At 43.9% G+C, this 24000-nt stretch overlaps 1 protein-coding gene across 1 annotated transcript in view; it reads left to right on the forward strand.

The window, feature by feature from the left end:
* The window catches only part of fasn (fatty acid synthase), a 91790-nt gene that overhangs the window by 54464 nt on the left and 13326 nt on the right, over window positions 1–24000 (forward strand). Inside the window, exons 26-37 of the mRNA XM_015976513.3 lie at window positions 2223–2377; window positions 2498–2701; window positions 5923–6073; window positions 7062–7240; window positions 7357–7476; window positions 16551–16673; window positions 16795–17018; window positions 17157–17358; window positions 21555–21706; window positions 22428–22519; window positions 23187–23581; window positions 23758–23949. Of these exons, the coding sequence (XP_015831999.3) occupies window positions 2223–2377; window positions 2498–2701; window positions 5923–6073; window positions 7062–7240; window positions 7357–7476; window positions 16551–16673; window positions 16795–17018; window positions 17157–17358; window positions 21555–21706; window positions 22428–22519; window positions 23187–23581; window positions 23758–23949 (2189 nt within the window). The remainder of the gene's footprint in view (window positions 1–2222; window positions 2378–2497; window positions 2702–5922; window positions 6074–7061; window positions 7241–7356; window positions 7477–16550; window positions 16674–16794; window positions 17019–17156; window positions 17359–21554; window positions 21707–22427; window positions 22520–23186; window positions 23582–23757; window positions 23950–24000) is intronic.

Below are 24000 nucleotides of genomic sequence, written 5' to 3' on the forward strand. Positions count from 1 at the left end.
GTAAGGTCTAGTGAAGTCACTTAAACTGACCCCGATAACCCCAGCCCCGCCCACTCGCTGCCCTGTATCTGCTCTACCAAAACACTTCCTTTACGAAGCCACGGCCTATCTGCTGACCGCCGTGGGTTAATGGTATGTATGGTATGTGAGATAAGATGGAGCCCAACAGTTAAGAGGCGTACAAACACAAAAGCTGCTGTTGAATCTAAAAACACCAGTCCCACTCAGCGCTGCGGTCAGCTTCAAGCCCCGCCCCAAACCTGCTGCAGATCCAGGACTTGGGTAGCAAAGGCAGTTTGGACTCAGGCCTGATGTTGGGGACCACGGAGGGGTGGGTGGAGGTTAGAGAGCTTCTCGTAATGGAGGAATGAAATGACCCAGAGATGGATAAACGTTTTTAGGAGTCAGGAAGGCTGAGGACATGTCCTGTCTGCCCCGTTTCAGAGCATAAAGTCCTAAAACCTTGTGTGGCTGTCACAGCAGCTGGGTCTTGCTTCTCGCTCCAGACTGAAGAAGGGTTGATGTGCTCTGGCTGCCGTGCGGGGCATCTGGATGTCTTCTACAGGATGGAGGAGAGTTAGTGCTAGGCTCTGGACGTGTAGGTTCCTCCAGGCTCAGTGAGGGTAGGTCCTACGCCCGCTGTGGGTCATGCAGCCCAAAGTTATTAAAGACCAACATGGCTGGAATCTCACATTATTCCTTCATAGCAGAGAGATGTCGTTTCTGAGGTGTCGTGGCTGCTGTAGGCCCCCAAACTGGTCCATGGGGGGGGGGGGGGGGGGGGGGGGGGTTCGGCCCTTTCTTTACACAAACAGAATGTAGAAGTTCCAGTCCCAGTAGAAAGGCTTGCTTACAACCCCACAAGTTAAAAAGTGCAAAGGTTAGGGTGTATAACACCCCAGTGACAGTTATAAAGTTCTTCTCTGTAAAGTTGGTCAACACACGACTGACTGGACACCAAGACTACACGTGGTGTCCGCTTTAACGCCACAGACCGAGAGGCAGCGAGCTAGCGGGGGCGGGCGAGCCTGCTACACCTGATATTCAACCGAGGTGATACAGACGTGAGTGGCGGGATCCGTTAGAAGTAAACCTCGAGGAGAGCTTCATCCGTCTGTGGTCCCAACACGGTGCTGGCTCGAGTCCGCACAGGTCCAGCTCCTGCAATGCATGCTGTAGGCTGACCCAGAGGGTCGCCACAGTGCGTCATATGCTAATCTCTGTACTGATGACGACGTTATGTCACACCTTGTTGTGTGTGTATGTGTGTGCGTGCGTGTGTGTGTGTGTGTGTGTGTGCCAAGGGGGCCATAATTAGGCTAAAATGACATTTCATTCCATTATTTACTGACTAGGACGATACACATACGTGTCAACATGTGTGATGTGGGCGGCGTGGCGCAGGAGTTAGGTGCTCGTCCATGATCCGTAATCAGAAGGTTGCAGGTTTTAGCCCTGCTCAGTCCGTTGCTGTTGTTGTGTCCTTGGGCAAGACCCTTAGCCCACCTTGCCTGCTGGGGGGGGAGCCTTGATGTGTTGCAGCCCTAGTCTCTCCATGCACTTCATGAAGAGAGGTGGTAAAACTACAGCCCTATGGTCATGGTATTAGTACTACTGTGGAGGTTTTTAGGACGGTAGTACTGGGACATGCAAAATACTAGATGTAGCAGTTTTTGTTGTGTTTTTACTTGATGTAAAACTGTTGTGATGTAAGATATATTATCAACCTTAAGGAGTTAAACACATGTTCAGTAAGAGCAGCCGTGGGAAAATTCTGGAAATGCTTCTTTAGTTCACTGAGCTGCTGATGAAATTCCTGCTTTTTAAAGGGATTATTTATGTATATGTGCACTAAAGTTGCATCCGAGGAATGTTACACTTACGCCAGGTGGGCTACACCTGGGAGTGGGGCTGGTGTATTTTTAACCACTGTTGAACACAATCTGTCAGATCGGCCATTCAGGGGTTAATTTTGAGGATTCAGAGGCTCTAACCTTTGACCCTTGCCCCTTTGAGATGGGATGAGAGGGAGGACAGAGGAATGAGACTCGTTAGGTAGAGCAGTGGGGTCTGCAGGCCATTCAGCAGCAGCTGCATGCTCCGTTTGTGAGCCCAGATCTGAGAGCATAGCAGACGCTGAGGAACCTCGGTGGTGGCTCTGTGAGCAGGTTGACCTGTGCTTGTGTTGACATGTCCGGGTTCTGGTTTCTGTTTGCATCCAGCTGCATGTTTGTGTCCAACCTGAATGGATCCTCAGCCTCACCCACCCTACAGCCGGACCACGAGTCGGTCCAGTCAGTGTTGGAGGGGGATCTGGTCATGAACGTGTTCAGAGATGGACAGTGGGGCTCCTTCAGACACCAGCTCGTCTCTAATGGTACCCAAGTGTTTACCAGAGACCTACCTGGTTCTGGTTCTGCACAGCCTCAGCCATTCACTCATCTGTGAATGAATGAGCTTGTCTCTAACAGTCCGTGTTGTGTGCATATGTTGTCAGATCTGAAGGAGGAGATGACCGAGTCGGCGTATGTCAACGTGTTGACTCGAGGTGACCTGTCTTCTCTGCGCTGGATTGCTGCTCCCTCCCACCGCCTGACGTCCTGCAGCCCCACCATGCAGCTGTGTCATGTCTACTACAGCTCACTGAATTTCAGAGATATCATGCTGGCCACGGGCAAACTGCCACCAGACGCTATCCCAGGTACCAGTTCTGCTCCGCACACTTGAGCTAGTCTTCAGCCAAAGGTGGTCTTTCTTCAAATGTTGCCAGCATTCATGACATGTGTGTGAAGATATCTGTAAGTGTTTTCCTGAAGCACTCAGGTGCCAAAATTCATGACTAGGACAAGTACTCCCGATCATCCTATCTGTGTATCACTAAAGTGTATATATATATACATATGTGTATATATTTGTATGTATATATATGTGTATATATAAGTATGTATATATGTATATATGTATATATATATATATATATATATATATATATATATATATATGTATACACACATATATATATATGTATATATATATACATATATATATGTATATACATACACACATATATATATATGTATATATATATACATATATATATACATATATATATGTATATATATATATATGTATATGTATGTATATATGTATGTGTATGTATATGTATATATATATATATATATATATATATGTATGTATATGTATGTATACATACATATATATATATATGTATATATATATATATATATATATATATATATATATATATACATATATATATGTATATATATGTATATATATACATATATATATGTATATATACATATATATATATGTATGTGTATGTATATGTATATGTATATATATATATATATATATATATATATATATATATGTATGTATACATATACAGGTGCTGGCCAGTAAATTAGAATATCATCAAAAGGTTGAAAATATTTCAGTAATTCCATTCAAAACGTGAAACTTGTACATTATATTCATGCAATGCACACAGACCAATGTATTTCCGATGTTTATTACGTTTAATTTTGATATTTATAGGTGACAACTAATGAAAACTCCAAATTTGGTATCTCAAAAAATTAGAATATTCTGAAAAGGCTGAATATAGAAGACACCTGCTGCCACTCTAATCAGCTGATTTACTCAAAACACCTGCAAAGGCCTTTAAAAGGTCCCTCAGTCTTGTTTTGAAGGCACCACAATCATGGGGAAGACTTCTGACTTAACAGCTGTCCAAAAGACAATCATTGACACCTTGCACAAGGAGGGCAAGACACAAAAGGTGATTGCTAAAGAAGCTGGCTGTTCGCAGAGCTCTGTGTCCAAGCACATTAACAGACAGGCGAAGGGACGGAAAAAATGTGGTAGAAAAAAGTGTACAAGCTCTAGGGATAACCGCACCCTGCAGAGAATTGTGACGACAAACCCATTCAAAAATGTGGGGGAGATCCACAAAGAGTGGACTGCAGCTGGAGTCAGCGCTTCAAGAACCACCACGAGGAGACTCATGAAAGACATGGGATTCAGGTGTCGCATTCCGTGTGTCAAGCCACTCTTGAACAAGAAACAGCGCAAGAAGCGTCTCGCCTGGGCCAAGGACAAAAAGGACTGGACTGATGCTGAGTGGTCCAAAGTTATGTTTTCTGATGAAAGCAAGTTCTGCATTTCCTTTGGAAATCAAGGACCCAGAGTCTGGAGGAAGAGCGGAGAAGCACAGAATCCACGTTGCATGAGGTCCAGTGTAAAGTTTCCACCGTCAGTGATGGTGTGGGGTGCCATGTCATCTGCCGGTGTTGGCCCACTCTGTTTCCTGAGGTCCAGGGTCAATGCAGCCGTCTACCAGGAAGTTTTAGAGCACTTCATGCTTCCTGCTGCTGACCAACTTTATGGGGATGCAGACTTCACCTTTCAACAGGACTTGGCACCTGCACACAGTGCCAAAACCACCAGCACCTGGTTCAAGGACCATGGTATCCCTGTCCTTGATTGGCCAGCAAACTCGCCTGACCTTAACCCCATAGAAAATCTATGGGGTATTGTGAAGCGGAGGATGCAATACGCTAGACCCAACAATGCAGAGGAGCTGAAGACGACTATCAGAGCAACCTGGGCTCTCATAACACCTGAGCAGTGCCACAGACTGATCGAGTCCATGCCACGCCGCATTACTGCAGTTATTGAGGCAAAAGGAGCCCCGACTAAGTATTGAGTGCTATACATGCACATTCTTTTCATGTTCATTCTTTTCAGTTGGCCAACATTAGAGAAACAAACATTTTTTCATTGGCCTTTAGAATATTCTAATTTTCTGAGATACCAGATTTGATGTTTTCATTGGTTGTCACCTATAAATATCAAAATTAAACGTAATAAACATCGGAAATACATTGGTCTGTGTGCATTGCATGAATATAATGTACAAGTTTCACGTTTTGAATGGAATTACTGAAATATTTTCAACCTTTTGATGATATTCTAATTTACTGGCCAGCACCTGTATATATATGTGTATATATACATACATATATATATGTATATACATATATATATATATATATATGTTTATATACACATATATATATATATGTATACATACATATACATATATATATATATATATATATATATATATATACATACACATACATATATACATACATATACATATATATATATGTATATATATATATATATATATATATATATATGTATATGTATGTATATATGTATGTGTATGTATATGTATATATATATATATATATATATATATATATGTATATGTATGTATACATATATATATATATGTGTATATATACATATATATATATGTATATATACACATATATACATATATATATATATGTATATATGTGTATATATACATACATATATACATATATATATATATATATATATGTATGTATACATATACATACATATATATATATATATATATATGTATACATACATATATATATATATATATATATATATATATATATGTATGTATATGTATGTATACATATATATATATGTGTATATATACATACATATATATATAGTTGCGATGTCTGCCGACAGATTTTGTGTAGAATGAAAATTATTGAAGCTGAATTTACGTTATCATGTACACACACATTTATGCTTCTAAGATGGTTAAAATCACGGTCACATGATTACCCCCCCCCCCCTCCCCGAAACAGATGAACAAATAGAAACAAGATGGAAAAAAATATTGGTTGTTAATATCCGTCCAGTTTTATTTATTGGAGCGATACTGATATGTTAAAAAATGACTAACATCGGCGATACCGATATAGGCGCCGATAGATTGTCCATCCCTTATGTATATATAGATATATAGATGTGTGTTTTTCCTGTTCACTGTGATCTGTGTAGGGGATCAAGCTCTGCAGCACTGCATGCTGGGTATGGAGTTTTCTGGCCGTGATCCCACTGGCCAGCGTGTGATGGGACTGCTGCCCGCTAAAGGTCTGGCAACAATAGTGGAAGCAGATGGAAGGTTCCTTTGGGAGGTCCCAGTCACATGGTCAGTAACATTATAGTTTAGTTGTTTACGTTTGCTTCACCTTTTAAGGACAGACTCATTAAGAGACACTGGTGTTGTGGGGAAGTCACTGGCTGTGTTGCAGACCTTGCAGACCCTTGGTACTAGCTGGTTCTGGGTCTCAGCCAGATTCTGCCAACCTTCATTAGCTACAGAAGAACAGCCAAGAGCAGAGGAGGCCCCTGTAACTCACCTGGCTAACCGACAGAGGCCTTTGACCTTGTTTGCATGGACGGTTACTTCCAAAGTCTTGCAAACCTGAAGAAACCTCTTGACACAGAATAAAGTACCAGTTACACAAAGGCTGTCTCAGCCATTACCAAATGGCCATGATAGAAGCTTCATTTGCTAACTTGTTTGATCTTCTTCAGAGTCTAACAAAGCTGATAGCAAACAGCGTTCATTCTAGTAGTAGTTTAACCACGCTGCAACACGCACCCCATTCTTCAAGACAAGAATGATGACTGAATGGCTTCCATCTGCAATAGCTTTGTAAAATCCTGAGCATGATGGGACAAAGCTCTCAACATCTACAGAAAGTATTCTTTCCACCGATCTGTCAGTAATGCTGAGTCAGTGCACCCTCCAGTGGCTTAGACGTCCACAGGATGGTCCTAGGTTGACCCTGGAGCCAGCTTCAATGGGTCTACACAAGAGATACGAATATTGACCACCAGTGGGGCAAAGAACGGAGAATTTGGAACAAGACCCTCACGGATACAATCCATCGTGGTGAAATGCGATACACCGACTTACTGCAGGAGTAGACGAGACAGGGAACTGCAGCAGCCCCCACCTTGTTCCAGGCTGTTGACCTCCCGGGCAAATTCATCATTGCCTGACAGACAGATGTCCTCTGTCAACTGTATTTGCTTTTTGTGCATCACATGGTTGCTCCAGGCATACTAAACAGTGTTCTAAACTTTCTACTGACTAGTAGACTCACAGATGACTTGTTAATTGTTTCCAGGACCCTGGAGCAAGCAGCCTCAGTGCCAGTGGTCTATGCTACTGCCTACTACTCTCTGGTGGTGCGAGGAAGGCTTCGTCCTGGTGAAACGGTTCTTATCCACTCGGGTTCTGGGGGTGTTGGCCAGGCAGCCATCGCAATAGCGCTCAGCAAGAAATGTAGAGTTTTCACCACAGTGGGTCAGTATTTCTCACTCAGAGTTCTGAACACTATGAGTGACTTGTGTTTCTTGGTGAGATGACATTTGAAAACGACTCTAACATGTTGGAGATCTTATTTCTGATTGGACAACTAGGTTCTACTGAGAAACGGGCCTACCTGCAGAAGCGGTTCCCTCAGCTCTCAGCTGAAAGTTTTGCCAACTCCAGGGACACTTCCTTTGAACAACATGTTCTGGCCCACACACACGGCAAAGGTGAGAGCCTCACTCATGTAGTAGTAACTTACGGTAAGCTTGTTTACTCCATTTGGGATTTTACATGAATATGTACCATGTACAGCTGCTGTAAGTCAGTAACTGCTAAACAGCAACTAGCACTGGGATTGGATCCCTATGGTTAACCAAGTCATTAGATGGACGACATAGCAGACATCACCCAACCGAAAAATGTTGCTTTCCATTTGAACTACAATCCTGTTTTCTGTTAATAAATGTATGAAATAATATTTCCTGTGCTGATCCTCTTCTGCATGGCTCAGTTTCTATGTGGTGGAGCTCTTCATCTTCCTCATCCTCATCAGCTTTATTTCTAAAGCACTTTCTATCGATGGGAGACGAAGCAAATTGCTGTAGATGCATAAAAGAAGAAATTAAACAACACTGTTCCACTGCCCTCCTGCACCACTACTATTACTACCACTACTATCAATACTACTACTACTACTACTACTACCACCACCAATACAACTACTACTATTAAAATACCACTACTATCAATACTACTACTACTACTACTACTACTACCACCACCAATACAACTACTACTATTAAAATACCACTACTATCAATACTACTACTACTACCACCACCACCAATACAACTACTACTATTACTACCACTACTATCAATACTACTACTACTACTACTACTACTACCACCACCAATACAACTACTACTATTAAAATACCACTACTATCAATACTACTACTACTACTACTACTACCACCACCAATACAACTACTACTATTAAAATACCACTACTATCAATACTACTACTACTACTACTACCACCACCACCAATACAACTACTACTATTAAAATACCACTACTATCAATACTACTACTACTACTACTACTACCACCACCAATACAACTACTAATATTAAAATACCACTACTATCAATACTACTACTACTACTACTACTACTACTACTACTACCACCAATACAACTTCTACTATTAAAATACCACTACTATCAATACTACTACTACTACTACTACTACCACCACCAATACAACTACTACTATTACTACCACTACTATCAATACTACTACTACTACTACTACTACTACCACCACCAATACAACTACTACTATTAAAATACCACTACTATCAATACTACTACTACTACTACTACCACCACCAATACAACTACTACTATTAAAATACCACTACTATCAATACTACTACTACTACTACTACCACCACCACCAATACAACTACTACTATTAAAATACCACTACTATCAATACTACTACTACTACTACTACCACCACCACCAATACAACTACTACTATTAAAATACCACTACTATCAATACTACTACTACTACTACCACCACCACCACCAAATCAACTACTACTATTAAAATACCACTACTATCAATACTACTACTACTACTACCACCACCAATACAACTACTACTATTACTACCACTACTATCAATACTACTACTACTACTACTACTACCACCACCAATACAACTACTACTATTACTACCACTACTATCAATACTACTACTACTACTACTACTACTACCACCACCAATACAACTACTACTATTAAAATACCACTACTATCAATACTACTACTACTACTACTACTACCACCACCAATACAACTACTACTATTACTACCACTACTATCAATACTACTACTACTACTACTACTACCACCACCAATACAACTACTACTATTAAAATACCACTACTATCAATACTACTACTACCACCACCAATACAACTACTACTATTAAAATACCACTACTATCAATACTACTACTACTACTACTACTACCACCACCAATACAACTACTACTATTAAAATACCACTACTATCAATACTACTACTACTACTACTACTACCACCACCAATACAACTACTACTATTAAAATACCATTACTATCAATACTACTACTACTACTACTACTACCACCACCAATACAACTACTACTATTAAAATACCACTACTATCAATACTACTACTACTACTACTACCACCACCACCAATACAACTACTACTATTAAAATACCACTACTATCAATACTACTACTACTACTACTACTACCACCACCACCAATACAACTACTACTATTAAAATACCACTACTATCAATACTACTACTACTACTACTACTACTACTACCACCACCAATACAACTACTACTATTAAAATACCACTACTATCAATACTACTACTACTACTACTACCACCACCACCAATACAACTACTACTATTAAAATACCACTACTATCAATACTACTACTACTACTACTACCACCACCAATACAACTACTACTATTAAAATACCACTACTATCAATACTACTACTACTACTACTACTACTACTACTACTACCACCACCAATACAACTACTACTATTAAAATACCACTACTATCAATACTACTACTACTACTACCACCACCAATACAACTACTACTATTAAAATACCACTACTATCAATACTACTACTACTACTACTACTACCACCACCACCAATACAACTACTACTATTAAAATACCACTACTATCAATACTACTACTACTACTACTACTACTACCACCACCACCAATACAACTACTACTATTAAAATACCACTACTATCAATACTACTACTACTACTACTACTACCACCACCAATACAACTACTACTATTAAAATACCACTACTATCAATACTACTACTACTACTACTACTACTACTACCACCAATACAACATCTACTATTAAAATACCACTACTATCAATACTACTACTACTACTACCACCAATACAACTACTACTATTAAAATACCACTACTATCAGTACTACTACTACTACTACTACTACTACCACCAATACAACTTCTACTATTAAAATACCACTACTATCAATACTACTACTACTACTACCACCAATACAACTTCTACTATTAAAATACCACTACTATCAATACTACTACTACTACTACCACCAATACAACTACTACTATTAAAATATGTCTGTGAAGGTTCTCAGTCATCCAGGTCATTGTAGTCTAAGGAGCTTTGAAAGAAAAGCTTCTGGACTTCTTTGAGTTGCTTGAAGACGTTTCATCTCTCATCTGAGAGGCTTCTTCAGTTCTAAGGTCAAATGGTGGAGAGTCCCAGATTTAAACCCAGTGGGAGTTTCCCCCCGAAGAGGGAACAAAAGACCCCCTGATGATCTTCTACATAAACACATGAGCCAAGGTGTGAGGGTGGGTGTGGGTCCTATTCAGCCAGAGTTTCGGGTGAGCTCATTGTGAAGCCTGGCCCCACCCTATCATGTGAATTCCTGAGGTCAGATGGCCCAGGATATGCGTGGGCGTTGAGGCATCTGGGAAGGGATCTCAAAACTGGATTATAGATGGGAGACAGTTGGTGTCGTAAACCACCGCCTCTGTTCAAAGATGGTTGTTCACAGTGGACATAAATGGCTTCATTTACTCCTCTTTCAAACCATCTGTCCTCTCTGTCCAAAATGTGAACGTTGGCATCCTCGAAAGAGTGACCTTTGTCCTTTAGATGCAAATGGACTGCTGAGTCCTGTCCCGTGGAGGTGGCTCTTCTATGTTGTGCCATGCGCTTGTGAAGTGGCTTGGTTTCTCCGATGTAGAGATCTGGGCATTCCTCGCTGCACTGTACAGCATACTCCACATTGTTCAGTTTGTGTTTAGGAGGTTTGTCTTTCGGGTGAACCAGTTTCTGTCTGAGTGTGTTGCTGGGCCTGAAGTACACTGGTATGTTGTGTTTGGAGAAAACCCTCCTGAGTTTCTCTGATACACCGGCTACATAGGGGATGACAAGGTTGTTGCGTCTGTCTTTCTTATCCTCCCTCGCTGGTGTCTGGTCTTCTTTTCTGTGCATCTTTGCTGACTTTATAAACGCCCAATTAGGATAGCCACATGTTTTAAGTGATTCCTTTATATGTGTGCGTTCCTTCTTTTTCCCTCTACATACAAAAATAAACAATAATGAACAAGAGTCTGCTTCTAGACCTGCAGAAAGAAAGAAAAAAAAATGGGACACAACAACAATAAAACAAGATCAAGCTATCACTACATCAACTTGATGAAGAAATATATAATCAACATTGTTTAACTGAACAATCACACGATAATAAATCACAGTGCATTAAGTGCCAACCATAGCCTTAAGACATGTGTTGAACGTGCCCAAGCCCATACTTATGAGAGCACCATGTGAGCACCTGTGTGTGTACACGCACTTGTTTATGTAAGGTTCCTCTATAGGAGCGTCCAATAGAGAGTGTGAGGGACCACAGATCTGCCCCTAAAGATGTGCAGGAGACGGAGGGAGCTCCAAGTCCCAGAGATCCAGGAGCTGCCCCAGAACACAGGAACCCCAGGGAGACTGCGACCAGAAAAGCCCCCGCCCCCCTCGAGAGGCGCAGAGGATCGCCCCGGGGGCCACAACCAGCAGCCGGCAGAGTCCCAGGAGATATCAGCGGCAAGTCCAGAGGCCCGCCCGCAGCCTCCCACCCCATAGTCGGCCGAGCCCGGGACCCAGCAACCCGGGACCCAGGAGCGACCACCCCCGCCGGGGACCCAGCAGAGCCCAGGGACTCAGACCCCACCAGGCAGCCACTGGGATTGGTCAGGCAGATGCCAAAAATCTGACCCGGGAGCCACAACGCAGGCAGACCAAGGCACCGTACTCCACACCAGGTGTGGCAGGGAGAGGGGAGACGAAGATCTATATCATCAAAAGAAGTCCCAGGAGAAGGGAGGAGTCAAAGGCCCCACCTGACATATACAATCATACACAAACACAGTCACACACTCCCTCCCTCATGCTCACACATGCACATACAACCCAAGACTTACAAAAATGCATGCCGGACATCCACTCATGCTCCCCATACACACCCTATTCACTCTGGTCCAGGTACTGCTGAACATGGGGTACAACCATTACCGGTTCCCAGAGTTCGACCCTTTCTGCTGGGGTGCTGATGAGCAGGCTCCCCCGCCCAACGCTGAGCACAGCAACCCACCACCCCAGACTCCAACCAGATGGCCGGGTCTCCCTCCTAGCCTCCAGTCCCAGGAAGCCAAGCGACAACAGAGGTGTGCTAAGACCCCTAGTCTCCCTCCGCCTGCTCCAATATGATGTTAGTATGTGTTGATGAGGTGTATTCCATCGCTGTGGTGAGCGGGCATTGTCTGGCATTTGCCAGCTGATGCCATCACACCACCTCACTTGCACCCACAGCCCTCAGTGTCTAAGTGCAGTTTAAAATTGCAAGTGGGCACCAGCACTCGGGATGAGGCTGAGAAATCCCCCTGCCAAATGCCGTTGAATGTGCTCACTCCCAATGCCCTAAGTGTGTGTTTGCATGGAATGTCGTTGGTGGAAGTGCTAAGGGTGCAAATAAAATTGGGGGGAGGTTGCCACAGGAATGCAGAAATGGGGTCCATACCCGCACTCCCTGACTTGTCCACCCCCCAAGGTCCTATGTGCATGTTTGTGTGATGATGTGAGGGAGCAGGAGGAGAGAAATGTTTGGGGATGGGGAGGAATGGCTGATTGGGCTTAGCCCTCCAGGGAGCCAGCTCCCCCACTGGCCCCAATAGGCACCTCTGTTGTCAAACTGCCACCCAGGGCATGGAGACCCCAGCCCACCCTGCCAGGGCCCAAAGCAGCAGCATCACAGAGCCGAGGGCACCAACCCAGCCCCACCCCAGCAGAATATCTACTCTCATCCCTGCATTTGCACAATTTCCGGATTATAAAATACATAGGCCATCCAGGCAAGGTTGGGTCCTCCCCCTCCTGGACTTTCCCCTCCCCTGTGATGAGACAGCAGAGGAGCCAAGGTCTACCTGAGGCCCCTGATCCCGAGTCAGGCATTGCTGCATGTTCCTGCCTTCTCCCCGGCAGCATACATGTCAGGACCCGACCCCCAAGGCCCCGCCCAGATCCCCCCACGGGGCCGGCCACCTCACACCCCGAGCCCCCAGGCCCCCACCTAGGGGCAATGCAGCTGCCAGGCAGTGACCCATGGCCACCGCCAAGACCTGCAAGGGGCCCCACTCACAACCGCCAGTAGTCCACCCCCCGAGGCAACCCAAGCACCTCCAGAGGGGGGCAAAGGCCCCCTAGTCCCAGACACCCCCAGTGAACTCACCTCCAGGGAACGTCCAGATCCTCCAAACTCAGATCCTCCACCCCCTCACCCACATCATCCTGCATGACAATATCAGTGGTCCCCCGTCATCGCTATGTGATGGAACCGATCAAAGGAGCCCAGAGAGATTGATTTGAAGTGGAAGCAGAGGCTAAATCAAGTGTAATATGATCTAACAAAAGATTTCTATACTGGTTAATGCAGAGAGTTTCTTTATTTTTCCAATTCAAGAGGATAGTTTTCTTAGCGATGCATATGGCAGTCAGAACCACGTGAACCACAGATGTTTCAATCGGGACATCGTCCAGGTTTCCCAGTAAACAAAGAGAGGGGGATGTTGGGATATGACATTTCAGACATTTTGACAGATCCTCACATACTCTACCCCAAAATTCCTGGACAGGTGGACAGGACCACAGTGCATGAATGTTATTGTCAGGAATGTTGTTTGTGCAGTGTGTACAGGTGTCAGACGACACAAACCCCATCTTGAACATCCGATGACCTGTATAGTGTACTCGGTGTAGAATTTTGTACTGAATTAATTGTAAATTGGAGTCTCTGATCATTTTAAAAGTTTTTAAACAAGTTTGGGACCAGAAGTCCTGGTCAAAGCTGACTGATAGATCCACCTCCCATTTTTCAATAAGGATTACTATTCTATCGTCTATTTTGGACAGTGTCTTATATACTTTAGACAGTAGTTTGGGGGGTTTGAGATTATAGAAGTCTAATACCCTTGGTGGTGTTTGTAATTCTATTTTATTGAGCTTAAATTTTTGTTTTACTACAGATTTAATTTGGTGATATTCTAAAAAGCTATTATTATCCATTCCAAATTGGGAGACTATTCTATTAAATGGGATGAAGTCCAGTTCTTCATATATGTGTTCCAGGTATAGGATTCCTTTATTTTTCCAGTCCGGAAGGTTCATCATTTAATTATTTTGCAAAATATCAGGATTATTCCAGATAGGTGTGCGTCTGCATGGTACTAGTGAAGACTGTCATTTTAAGATACTCCCACCATGCTGTCAGAGAGGTGCTGATACTTATACCTTTGAAGCTTTCATGTTTTCTTATGCTTGAGCTAATAAATGGTAAGTCTGAAAGCTCTATCGTATTGCAAAGTGTCTGTTCTATGTCTAACCAAGACTCATCTAGTGGGTTATCTTGCAACCATCTTGGTATATATTGCAGCCTGTTGGCTAAGAAATAATAATAAAAGTTGGGTAGATCCAGTCCTCCTCTGTCTTTGGTCTTCTGAAGCGTTTTTAAGCTAATTCGTGGAGGTTTATCCTGCCAAAGGAATTTGGTAATTGAGGAGTCCAGAAATTTAAACCAGTCAGCTGGAGGTTTGTTTGGGATCATCGAGAATAAGTAATTTATTCTGGGTAAGACCATCATTTTAATACTACTACTATTACCACATATACTACTACTACTACTACAAATACTACTAGTACTGCCAACAATACTACTACTACTACTACCAACAATACTACTACTACTACCAATATTACTACTACTATTACTACTACTACTACTACTACCAACAATACTACTACTACCAACAATATTACTGCTACTATCAACAATAATACTTCTAACAATACTACAAACTACTAATACTAACAATACAGCTACTACTATTACTACTAACAGTACTACCAATACTGCTATCAATACTACTGCTACTACTAATACTATTTCTTCTACTAATATTACATTTACTACCCGCACACGTTGAGGTCGGCTGACCTTTTGCTGCTGTTCACGCCGCGGATGCGATTCAAATCGCGGGGTGAACGAGCATTTGTCTATGCTGCCCTAAAGCTAGGGAACTCATTGCCCATTGGAGTTTGGCAGGCTCCATCTCTGGCGGTTTTTAAATCTCGTTTAAGGACAGTGACTCGTTTTAGTGTTTTATTGTATCATTGTTTTAATGTGTTCTTAGTATTCACCATGTCTTGTCTGCTTTTGATTGGGATTTTTATCCTCTGTTTTAGTTCTTTCAAATGGTTGTGTTTTGTTTTAGCCTGTGCAGCACTTTGGGCAGCTCCCATGCTGCGTTTTAAATGTGCTATATAAATAAACTATGCTATGCTATGCTAACTATACTACTACTACTATTACTACCACCAATACTACTACTGCTACTACTACTACCACCAATACTACTACTACTACTACTCCTACCACCAGTACAACTACTATTACAACTAACAATACTACTACTACTACTACTATTACTACCACCAATACTACTACTGCTACTACTACTACCATCAATACTACTTCTGCTACTACTACTACTACTCCTACCACCAGTACAACTACTATTATAACTAACAGTACTACTACTACTACTACTACAACTAACAATACAACAACTACTAATAATAATAATACTGCAACTACTACTACTACTACTAATATTATTATTATTATTATTATTATTATTATTATTATTATTATTATAACAATACCACTTCTACTGTTACTACTACTATTAACACATTTCATTCTTGGTTCCTTTGTAAAAGGCCAACAAACAAGAAAACAACAGTTATCCATGCTTTCGTTCTTTTTTAAACACAGAAACAGTTTTGTTTACCTGTTTGTAGCTACAGTTTCGCCGACGGGTTAGGGTTAGGGTTAGGGGTTTGTAGCTACAAACAGGTAAACAAAACTGTTTCTGTGTTTAAAAAATAACGAAAGCATGGATTTAGAAAGACACAGCAAGAACACACCTAAGATGTTCAAACAACAGTTATAGTAATGGAAGTAGACTAAATGGGAGTATATACTGTCACAATGTTTAGCTCATTCAACCAGCGGGCGGTCGGTCTCCAGCCTTCACCCAGAGATGTGTATGCTCTTGTTCCTGCTCCAGGTGTGGACCTTGTGCTAAATTCTCTGGCTGAGGAGAAGCTACAGGCTAGTGTTCGCTGTGTAGCCAGACATGGACGATTCCTGGAAATTGGCAAATACGACCTCTCCAACAACTCCTCACTTGGTCAGTAGGAACCTCATGGTGTTTGTCACTCTCACCAAATACACACACACACACACGCATGCATGCACGCACACACACACACACAAGCACAGCAGTGCTATGTCTTGTTGGTTTTCCTCAGGTATGGCCTTTTTTCTGAAGAATGTGGCATTCCATGGCATCCTGCTGGATGCTCTCTTTGAGGAAGGCAACGTGGAGTGGGATGAGGTATCCCAGTGTTTACATGAGGGCATTGTAACGGGTGTGGTTCAGCCCCTACAGACCACTGTATTTCAAAGGGAGGAAGTGGAACATGCATTCAGATACATGGCTCAGGGCAAGCACATCGGCAAGGTCCTGCTACAGGTTAGTTTGGTCTCTGACCTTCAGCAGACTTGGTGTGACTATATATTAACATGTAAATGCTAAATAAATAAACATACTAATTTATAATATCTACTGACTGTCTGCAGCTCTCTAACCGTATGTGTATGGTGTGTTTAGATCCGCTCTGAGGAAACTGGTGCAACCGTTCAGCCTGCTTCATCTCTGTCTCTTTCTGCTATTTGCCGCACCTTCTGCTTTGCTTCCCACTCCTACATCATCACTGGAGGACTTGGAGGGTTCGGTCTAGAGCTCACTCAGTGGCTGATTGAAAGAGGAGCCCGCAAACTGGTGCTGACTTCTAGATCAGGCATTCGGAACGGTAAGACTCAGAAACACGAGGTTTTAGAGAGAACACTTTTACATTTCAAAGGTTCACCATATTTGTGAGGTATTTGAAATGTGTAGTTAAAATGTGGTAGAGTTCCTTTTTACCCCTCCCTGGGCTGCCACCTTACCATGGTGGATGGTTTTAAGTGTCCCAATGATGCATGTGTCCCATGGCAAACAGGTCCTCGTTGAGGGATCAGACAAAGAGCAGCCCAAAGACCCTTTATGATGAAAAATATACATGAAAACAGTGTTCCCTTGCCTGGACGCTGGTCACTGGGGCCCCCCTCTGGAGCCAGGCCTGGAAGTGGGGCTCGTTGGCAAGTGCCTGGTGGCTGGGCTTTTATCCATGGAGCCTGGCGGGGCACAGCCTGAAGAGGAAACGTGGGTCCCCCTTCCCATGGGCTCACCACTCGTGGGCCAAAGGGGTCAGGTTCAGTGTGTGACGGGTGGTAGTTAAGGGTGGGTAACCTTGGCGGTCTGATCCTCGGCTACAGAAGCTGGCTCTTGGCACATGGAATGTCACCTCTTTGGTGGGAAGGAGCCTGAGTTGGTGTGCAAGGTTGAGAGGTTCCGACTAGATAAAATAGGACTCACCTCAATGCATGGCTTTCCTTGAGAAGGGTTGGACACTCTACCACTCTGGAGGTGCTTACACTGAGACGCCAAGCAGGGCTGGACATACTAGTTGCCCCCCAACTTGGTGCCAGTACATTGGGGTTTACCTCGGTGAATGAGAGAGTAGCCTCCTTCCGCCTACGTGTGGGGGGACGGGTCCTGACTTATATCTTTGCTTATGCACCAAACTAAAGTTCAGACTACCCACCCTTTTTGGAGACCTTGGAGGAGGTGCTGGAGAACGCTCCTTCTGGTGACTCCCTTGTTCTGCTGGGGGACTTTAACGCTCACGTGGGCAACAACAGTGAGACCTGGAGAGGCGTGGTTGGGAGGAACGGCCCCCCGATCTGAATTCGAGTGGTGTTTTGTTATTGGACTTCTGTGCTAGTAATGGATTGTCCATAATGAACACCAGGTTCAAGCATGTGTCCGTATGTGCTGTTGGCACCAGGATACCTTAGGCTGCAGCTCGATGATCGACTTTGTTGTCGTTTCATCTACTTTGCGGCCACATGTCTTGGGCACTCAAGAGAAGGTGGAGCTGTCAACTGACCACTACCAGGTGATGAGTTGGCTTCGATGGTGGGGAAGGATGCCGGTCAGACCTGGCAGGCCCAAACGTGTTGTGAGGGTCTGCTGGGAATGTCTGGCAGAGTCTACTGTGAGAAGAAGCTTTTATTCCCACCTCCGACAGAACTTCCAAAATGTTGCAGGGGATTCCAGGGACATTAAGCCCTATTCCATGCTTCCATTGTTGAGGCAACCGACCAGCTGGTGGACACTGGCGGTTAGGGGCGCTTTCAAGCCGAAGAAATATTCCCATCAGGTCTTTTTGGCCTGTGGGGCTCTAGAAGCAGCTGTTAGGTACTGGCAGTTCAAGCAGAATGCGGCTCGGGTGGTCGTGGGGGCAAAAACCCAGGCATGGGAGGAGTTCGGTAAGACCATGGATCAAGACTTCCACACGGCTTCGAGGAGATTCTGGTCCACCATCCGGCGCCTCAGCACTACCAACACTGTTTTCGTGTGGACGGTTTGCTGCTGACCTCTACTTGGGTTGATGTGGATCGGTGGGCGGAATACTTTGAAGACCTCCTCAATTCCACTGGCACGTCTTTCAGTGAGGAAACAAAGCCAGGGGGACTTTGGGTTGGACTCTTCTATCTCTGGGGCTGAGGTCACTGAGGTTGTCAAAAAGCTCCAGGGGTGGATGAGATCTGCCTGGAGTTCTTTAAGGTTCTGGATGTCATAGGACTGTGTTGGCTGAAGCAGCTCTGCAATATTGCGTGGACATTAGGGGCAGTACCACTGGATTGGCAGACCGGGGTGGTGGCCCCCCATTTAAAAAAGGGGACCACAGGATGTTTTCCACCTACAGGGAAATCACACTTCTGAGCCACCCTGGTTAAGTCTACTCTGGAGTTCTGGAGAGGAGGGTCCGCAGATTGCTGAACCTTGGATTCAGGAGAAGCGATGATAAATGACCCGCACTTGTATAGTGCCTCTCAGAGTAAGGACTCCGAAGCGCTTTACACTACAGTGTATCATTCATCCATTCACACACACATTCACACACTGATGGTGATGAGCTACTATGTAGCCACAGCTGCCCTGGAGCGCACTGACAGAGGCGAGGCTGCCAATTACAGGTGCCACCGGTCCCTCCGAACACCACCAGCAGGCAAGGTGGGTTAAGTGTCTTGCCCAAGGACACAACAGCAGAGTTCTCTGTCCGGAGCCGGGATCGAACCTGCAACCTTCCGATTACTAGACAACCCGCTCAACCTGTTGAGCTACTGCTGCCTCAATGTGGTTTTTATCCTGGCCGTAGAACACTGGACCAGCTCTTTACCCCTTAGGGGTGTCCTGGAGGGTGCGTGGGAGTTCGCCCAACCATTCTACATGTGTTTTGTGGATTTGGAGAAGGCATTCGATCACGCTCCTTGGGGGCCCTTCTGGAGGGTACTTTGGGTCCGCTTTGCCGGCAGTAAGTCGAGCTTGTTACCAGTGAGAGTTGGACTCCGCCAAGGCTACCCTTTGTCACTGATTCTGTTCATAACTTTTATGGACAGAATTTCTAGGTGCAGCCAAAGTGTTGAGGGCATCCGTTTTGGTGGCCTGAGAATCAGGTCTCTGCTTTTTGCAGATTATGTTATCCTGTTGGCTTCATTAGAATGTGATCTCCAGCTTTTGCTGGAACAGTTCGTAGTCGAGTGTGAAGCAGCTGGGGTGAGAATCAGCTCCTCAAAATCCGAGACCATGGTCTTGATTTGAAAAAGGGAATGCCTTCTCCAGGTCTGGGATGAGGTCCTTCCCCAAGTGGAGGAATTTAGGTATCTTGGGGTATTGTTCATGAGTGAGAGAAATCTGGAGCGCAAGAGCAATAGGCGGATTGGTGCTGCATCTGCAGTGATGCGGGCATTGTACCGGTCTGTCCTGGTGAAGAGAGAGCTGAGCCAGAAGGTGAAGCTCTCGATTTACTGGTCGAGCTACGTTCCTACCCTCACCTATGGTAACAAGCTTTGAGTAGTGACTGAAAGAGCGAGATCACAGAAACATGAAGGTGTTTTCTCCACAGGGTGGCTGGGCTTCCCCTTAGAGTCAGGGTGAAAAGCTCGGTCATCCGGGAGAGGCTCGGAGTAGGCCTGCTGCTCCTCCACATTGAGAGGAGCCATTTGAGGTGGCTCTCTGGTGAGGTTTTCCAGGTACGTCTAACCGAGAGGAGACCTAAAGGGAGCCTCAGAACACGCTAGAAAGACTGGACTGGCCAGTCTCTGGACTGGTCAGGGAACACCTTGGGATTACCCCATGATCCCACTCCCGATAAGCGGAGGAAAATGAATGGATGGTTCCTTTTTAGTCATGATGGACTGATGGTCTGTCCTGATCCTGTCTAGCCCTATGTTAACTGTGGAAATTGATGTGTCTCAGAAGCATCTGGTGGGAAAAATAGAACCTTATCTTATCTTTAGCAGCGTGGCACAGTGCAGTGTGGCATGCGACTTCTGGGACACACCTGAAAATGTCAGCCTCTTACATCAACCTCCTACACTACAATGGATTCTATTTGAAGCTTCTTTCCGTGCTGCTGATTCCTCCCATGTGAGGTCGGGGTCATGACCCTCAGAAGAAAAACCTTTGTTGGATCGTGTATTTGCTCTCTGAGACATACCTTACACCATGTACCCCTTTGTGTTGTTCTTTCCTCAATCCCCATCACTCCTGGTTTTCACATCTTGTTCTTGTGCATCCCAAATCTTATCCTACATTGTAGGATATGATATGTAGGATAGGACATGTATCTCAACACATTCACATGGACTGATCCACAGCCATGTGAATGTATAGAAGTATAGAAGATGATGTCAGCAGAAACTCGAGTTAATTTCTGAATGCTATTCACCAGAAAGTCCAGGCCTGTCTCTATTCCAATTTCATGGTTTTTCTGGGAGTACTGACAGAAACAGTACCACCACTCTCAATGTGGTTTTCCAGCTCTGTTCTAATAAAGGTCATGATGACCCTGGAGAACACAGTGAGGTAAGGGCCTTACACTGTTTGACCTTTTTTCAGGTTACCAGGCCAAACGGGTTCAGGAGTGGCAGAGTCAAGGTGTGGAGGTGTTGGTGTCCTTGAACGATGTCAGCTCTCTGAAGGGAGCAGAGCAGCTGATTACTGAGGCCTGTACATTGGGACCAGTGGGAGGAATCTTCCATCTTGCCATGGTAACGTACCTATAACCAACGTGCTTCTCTTACAATGTAAACATTCCTCCAAATTAACCAGAGATCTTCTTGGTATTTGGTTACCTGGGTCAGCTCGGTGGTTTAAACTTTATTTGTGTTTCTCACAGATTAAAGCTACAATGACAAATCTGCAAATGATGTCAGCTAGCTTAGAACATTGTTTTCATGCCTCTTAACAACCTTTTGACATAGTAAAGCCATAAATATAACATTTGTCTAAAAACCTCTTCCAATAACATGGCTCGGACCAAGGCCAACTATTGGACCATCCAGTTGTCGGTCTCACTGGAACACCGCACTTCCCGGGGTCCTCCACTCATTACACACTCACGTATTTAGAAACAGAACTCCACTGGTGTGAGAGGTTCTCCGCTCAATAATATCAAAGAAGGAGAAACGGCCGGCTGCCACCACTTCTACTTAAGAACAAACTACCAAAATAGAAGCACCATTTGAAGTCACGGACAACAAAAGACGTTTGGACCTAGAAGTTGCGACTAGTTTATAGTGCCATCTTGTTTACTCTGGCAATGCGGGTTCTGGTATCCGGCGGGCACGGCCTGGAGATGACTCCCAATGGGGGGAGTGAGTCTTCCAAGACCGTGTTTCTTTAAAAGCTGGCTAGATTAGCAAATTTGTTCAGGCAGGTTTAAGTGAAACTTTCACTGGTTTTACTTTAGTTTGTTTGTGTCATCATCAGGTCCTGAAAGATGGCATGTTGGATAATTTGACCAGAGAACATTTTGTTGATGTTAGCAAACCAAAGTGTGATGGCACCATAAACCTGGACAAGTAAGACACACACACTTACTGCTGTGCGCACCTCTTTCAGCCCAGGCTACAACGGTTGCTGATTAGTTCAAGGCTTGGCTGTGGGGCTTATGGTGTAACTACAAACAAACTGGGAGAGTTGTAGAAGTATGTTTCTTGATAAATAACAAATTAATTAATTCCCAATTTATTACATTTTTTACTCATTTTATTCACAGTCTGGTCTCCAAAGCTGTCTCATATTTTCCCTTTTGTGACTCATAAACTAAACTCAAAAGGTTTCCAGACAGGTTTCAGAGTCCAGTACCAGTCTGGAACCCATCGATGCCCGTCGGGTTCCAGACTGGTATCGATGGGTTCAAATTCTAGTACCAGGGTGGTACTTGACTAGTTCCAGAAACTCATGATCACTCTGACAATTTTGAGAGGAAATAGTTCTCTCAAGTCTTTGAAACATCTGAACATTCCAACAACTTGAGAACAAGGTCTGTAGACTCATCAGAAGACACCGGGAACCCTCATGAATATTTCTAGACCCTTTATAGTCTCTGTAAAGTTTGAAACTGGCTTCTGTTACACTAACGTTGAAATGTTCTAGTCTCCTTCATGTATGTTTTTTATTCGTGGTTGTTGTTTCTAGAGGACACTTATGATTGAAGTGGAATGTCTATTTTATTTCTCACCACAGAGTGACAAGAGGGTCCTGTCCAGACCTCACCTACTTTGTGGCCTTCTCCTCAGTCAGTTGTGGCCGTGGGAATGCCGGTCAGACTAACTATGGATATGCCAACTCAGCAATGGAACGTGTATGTGAGAAACGGCGCTCTGATGGGTTGCCTGGATTAGCGGTCCAGTGGGGGGCCATTGGGGATGTAGGTGTGGTGCTGGAGACAATGGGTGGAAACGACGTAGTCATTGGTGGTACCCTACCTCAACGCATCACATCCTGCCTGGAGGTCCTGGACTTCTTCTTGTCCCAGCAGCAACCTGTGATGTCTAGCTTTGTTTTGGCAGAGAGGACATTAGTGGTGAATGATGCAGAAAACCAGAAAGACTTGGTGGATGCTGTAGCTCACATTCTGGGTAAGACATGTGGAATTATCTGTGAACATGACCAACTGCGGGGGCTTTAAACTTATTAATATTCTCAGTGAATAGAAAATAAACGAGTCACTGGTTACCTGCTGGTCCTTTTAATGTAAAATAGATGACAGTTTTATGGTCATCATAATGAAGATCATGCTTATTTTCACCCACAGGTGTACAAGATGTGAGCAGTCTTAACGCTGATGCCTCATTAGCTGACTTGGGTCTAGACTCTTTGATGGGCGTGGAGATCCGCCAGACCCTAGAGAGAGACCATGACATTGTCATGGCCATGAAGGAGATCCGCCATCTCACAATTAACAAGCTGAGAGATTTGGCCAACAGCAAACCAGAAGGGTCAAACGGTAATAAAAGTCTTCAACCTACTACAAAAGTCCTGAAGAACTTTAAACGAG

Source organism: Nothobranchius furzeri, chromosome 16, assembly GCF_043380555.1.
Source record: "Nothobranchius furzeri strain GRZ-AD chromosome 16, NfurGRZ-RIMD1, whole genome shotgun sequence".
NCBI classification, from domain to species: domain Eukaryota; kingdom Metazoa; phylum Chordata; class Actinopteri; order Cyprinodontiformes; family Nothobranchiidae; genus Nothobranchius; species Nothobranchius furzeri.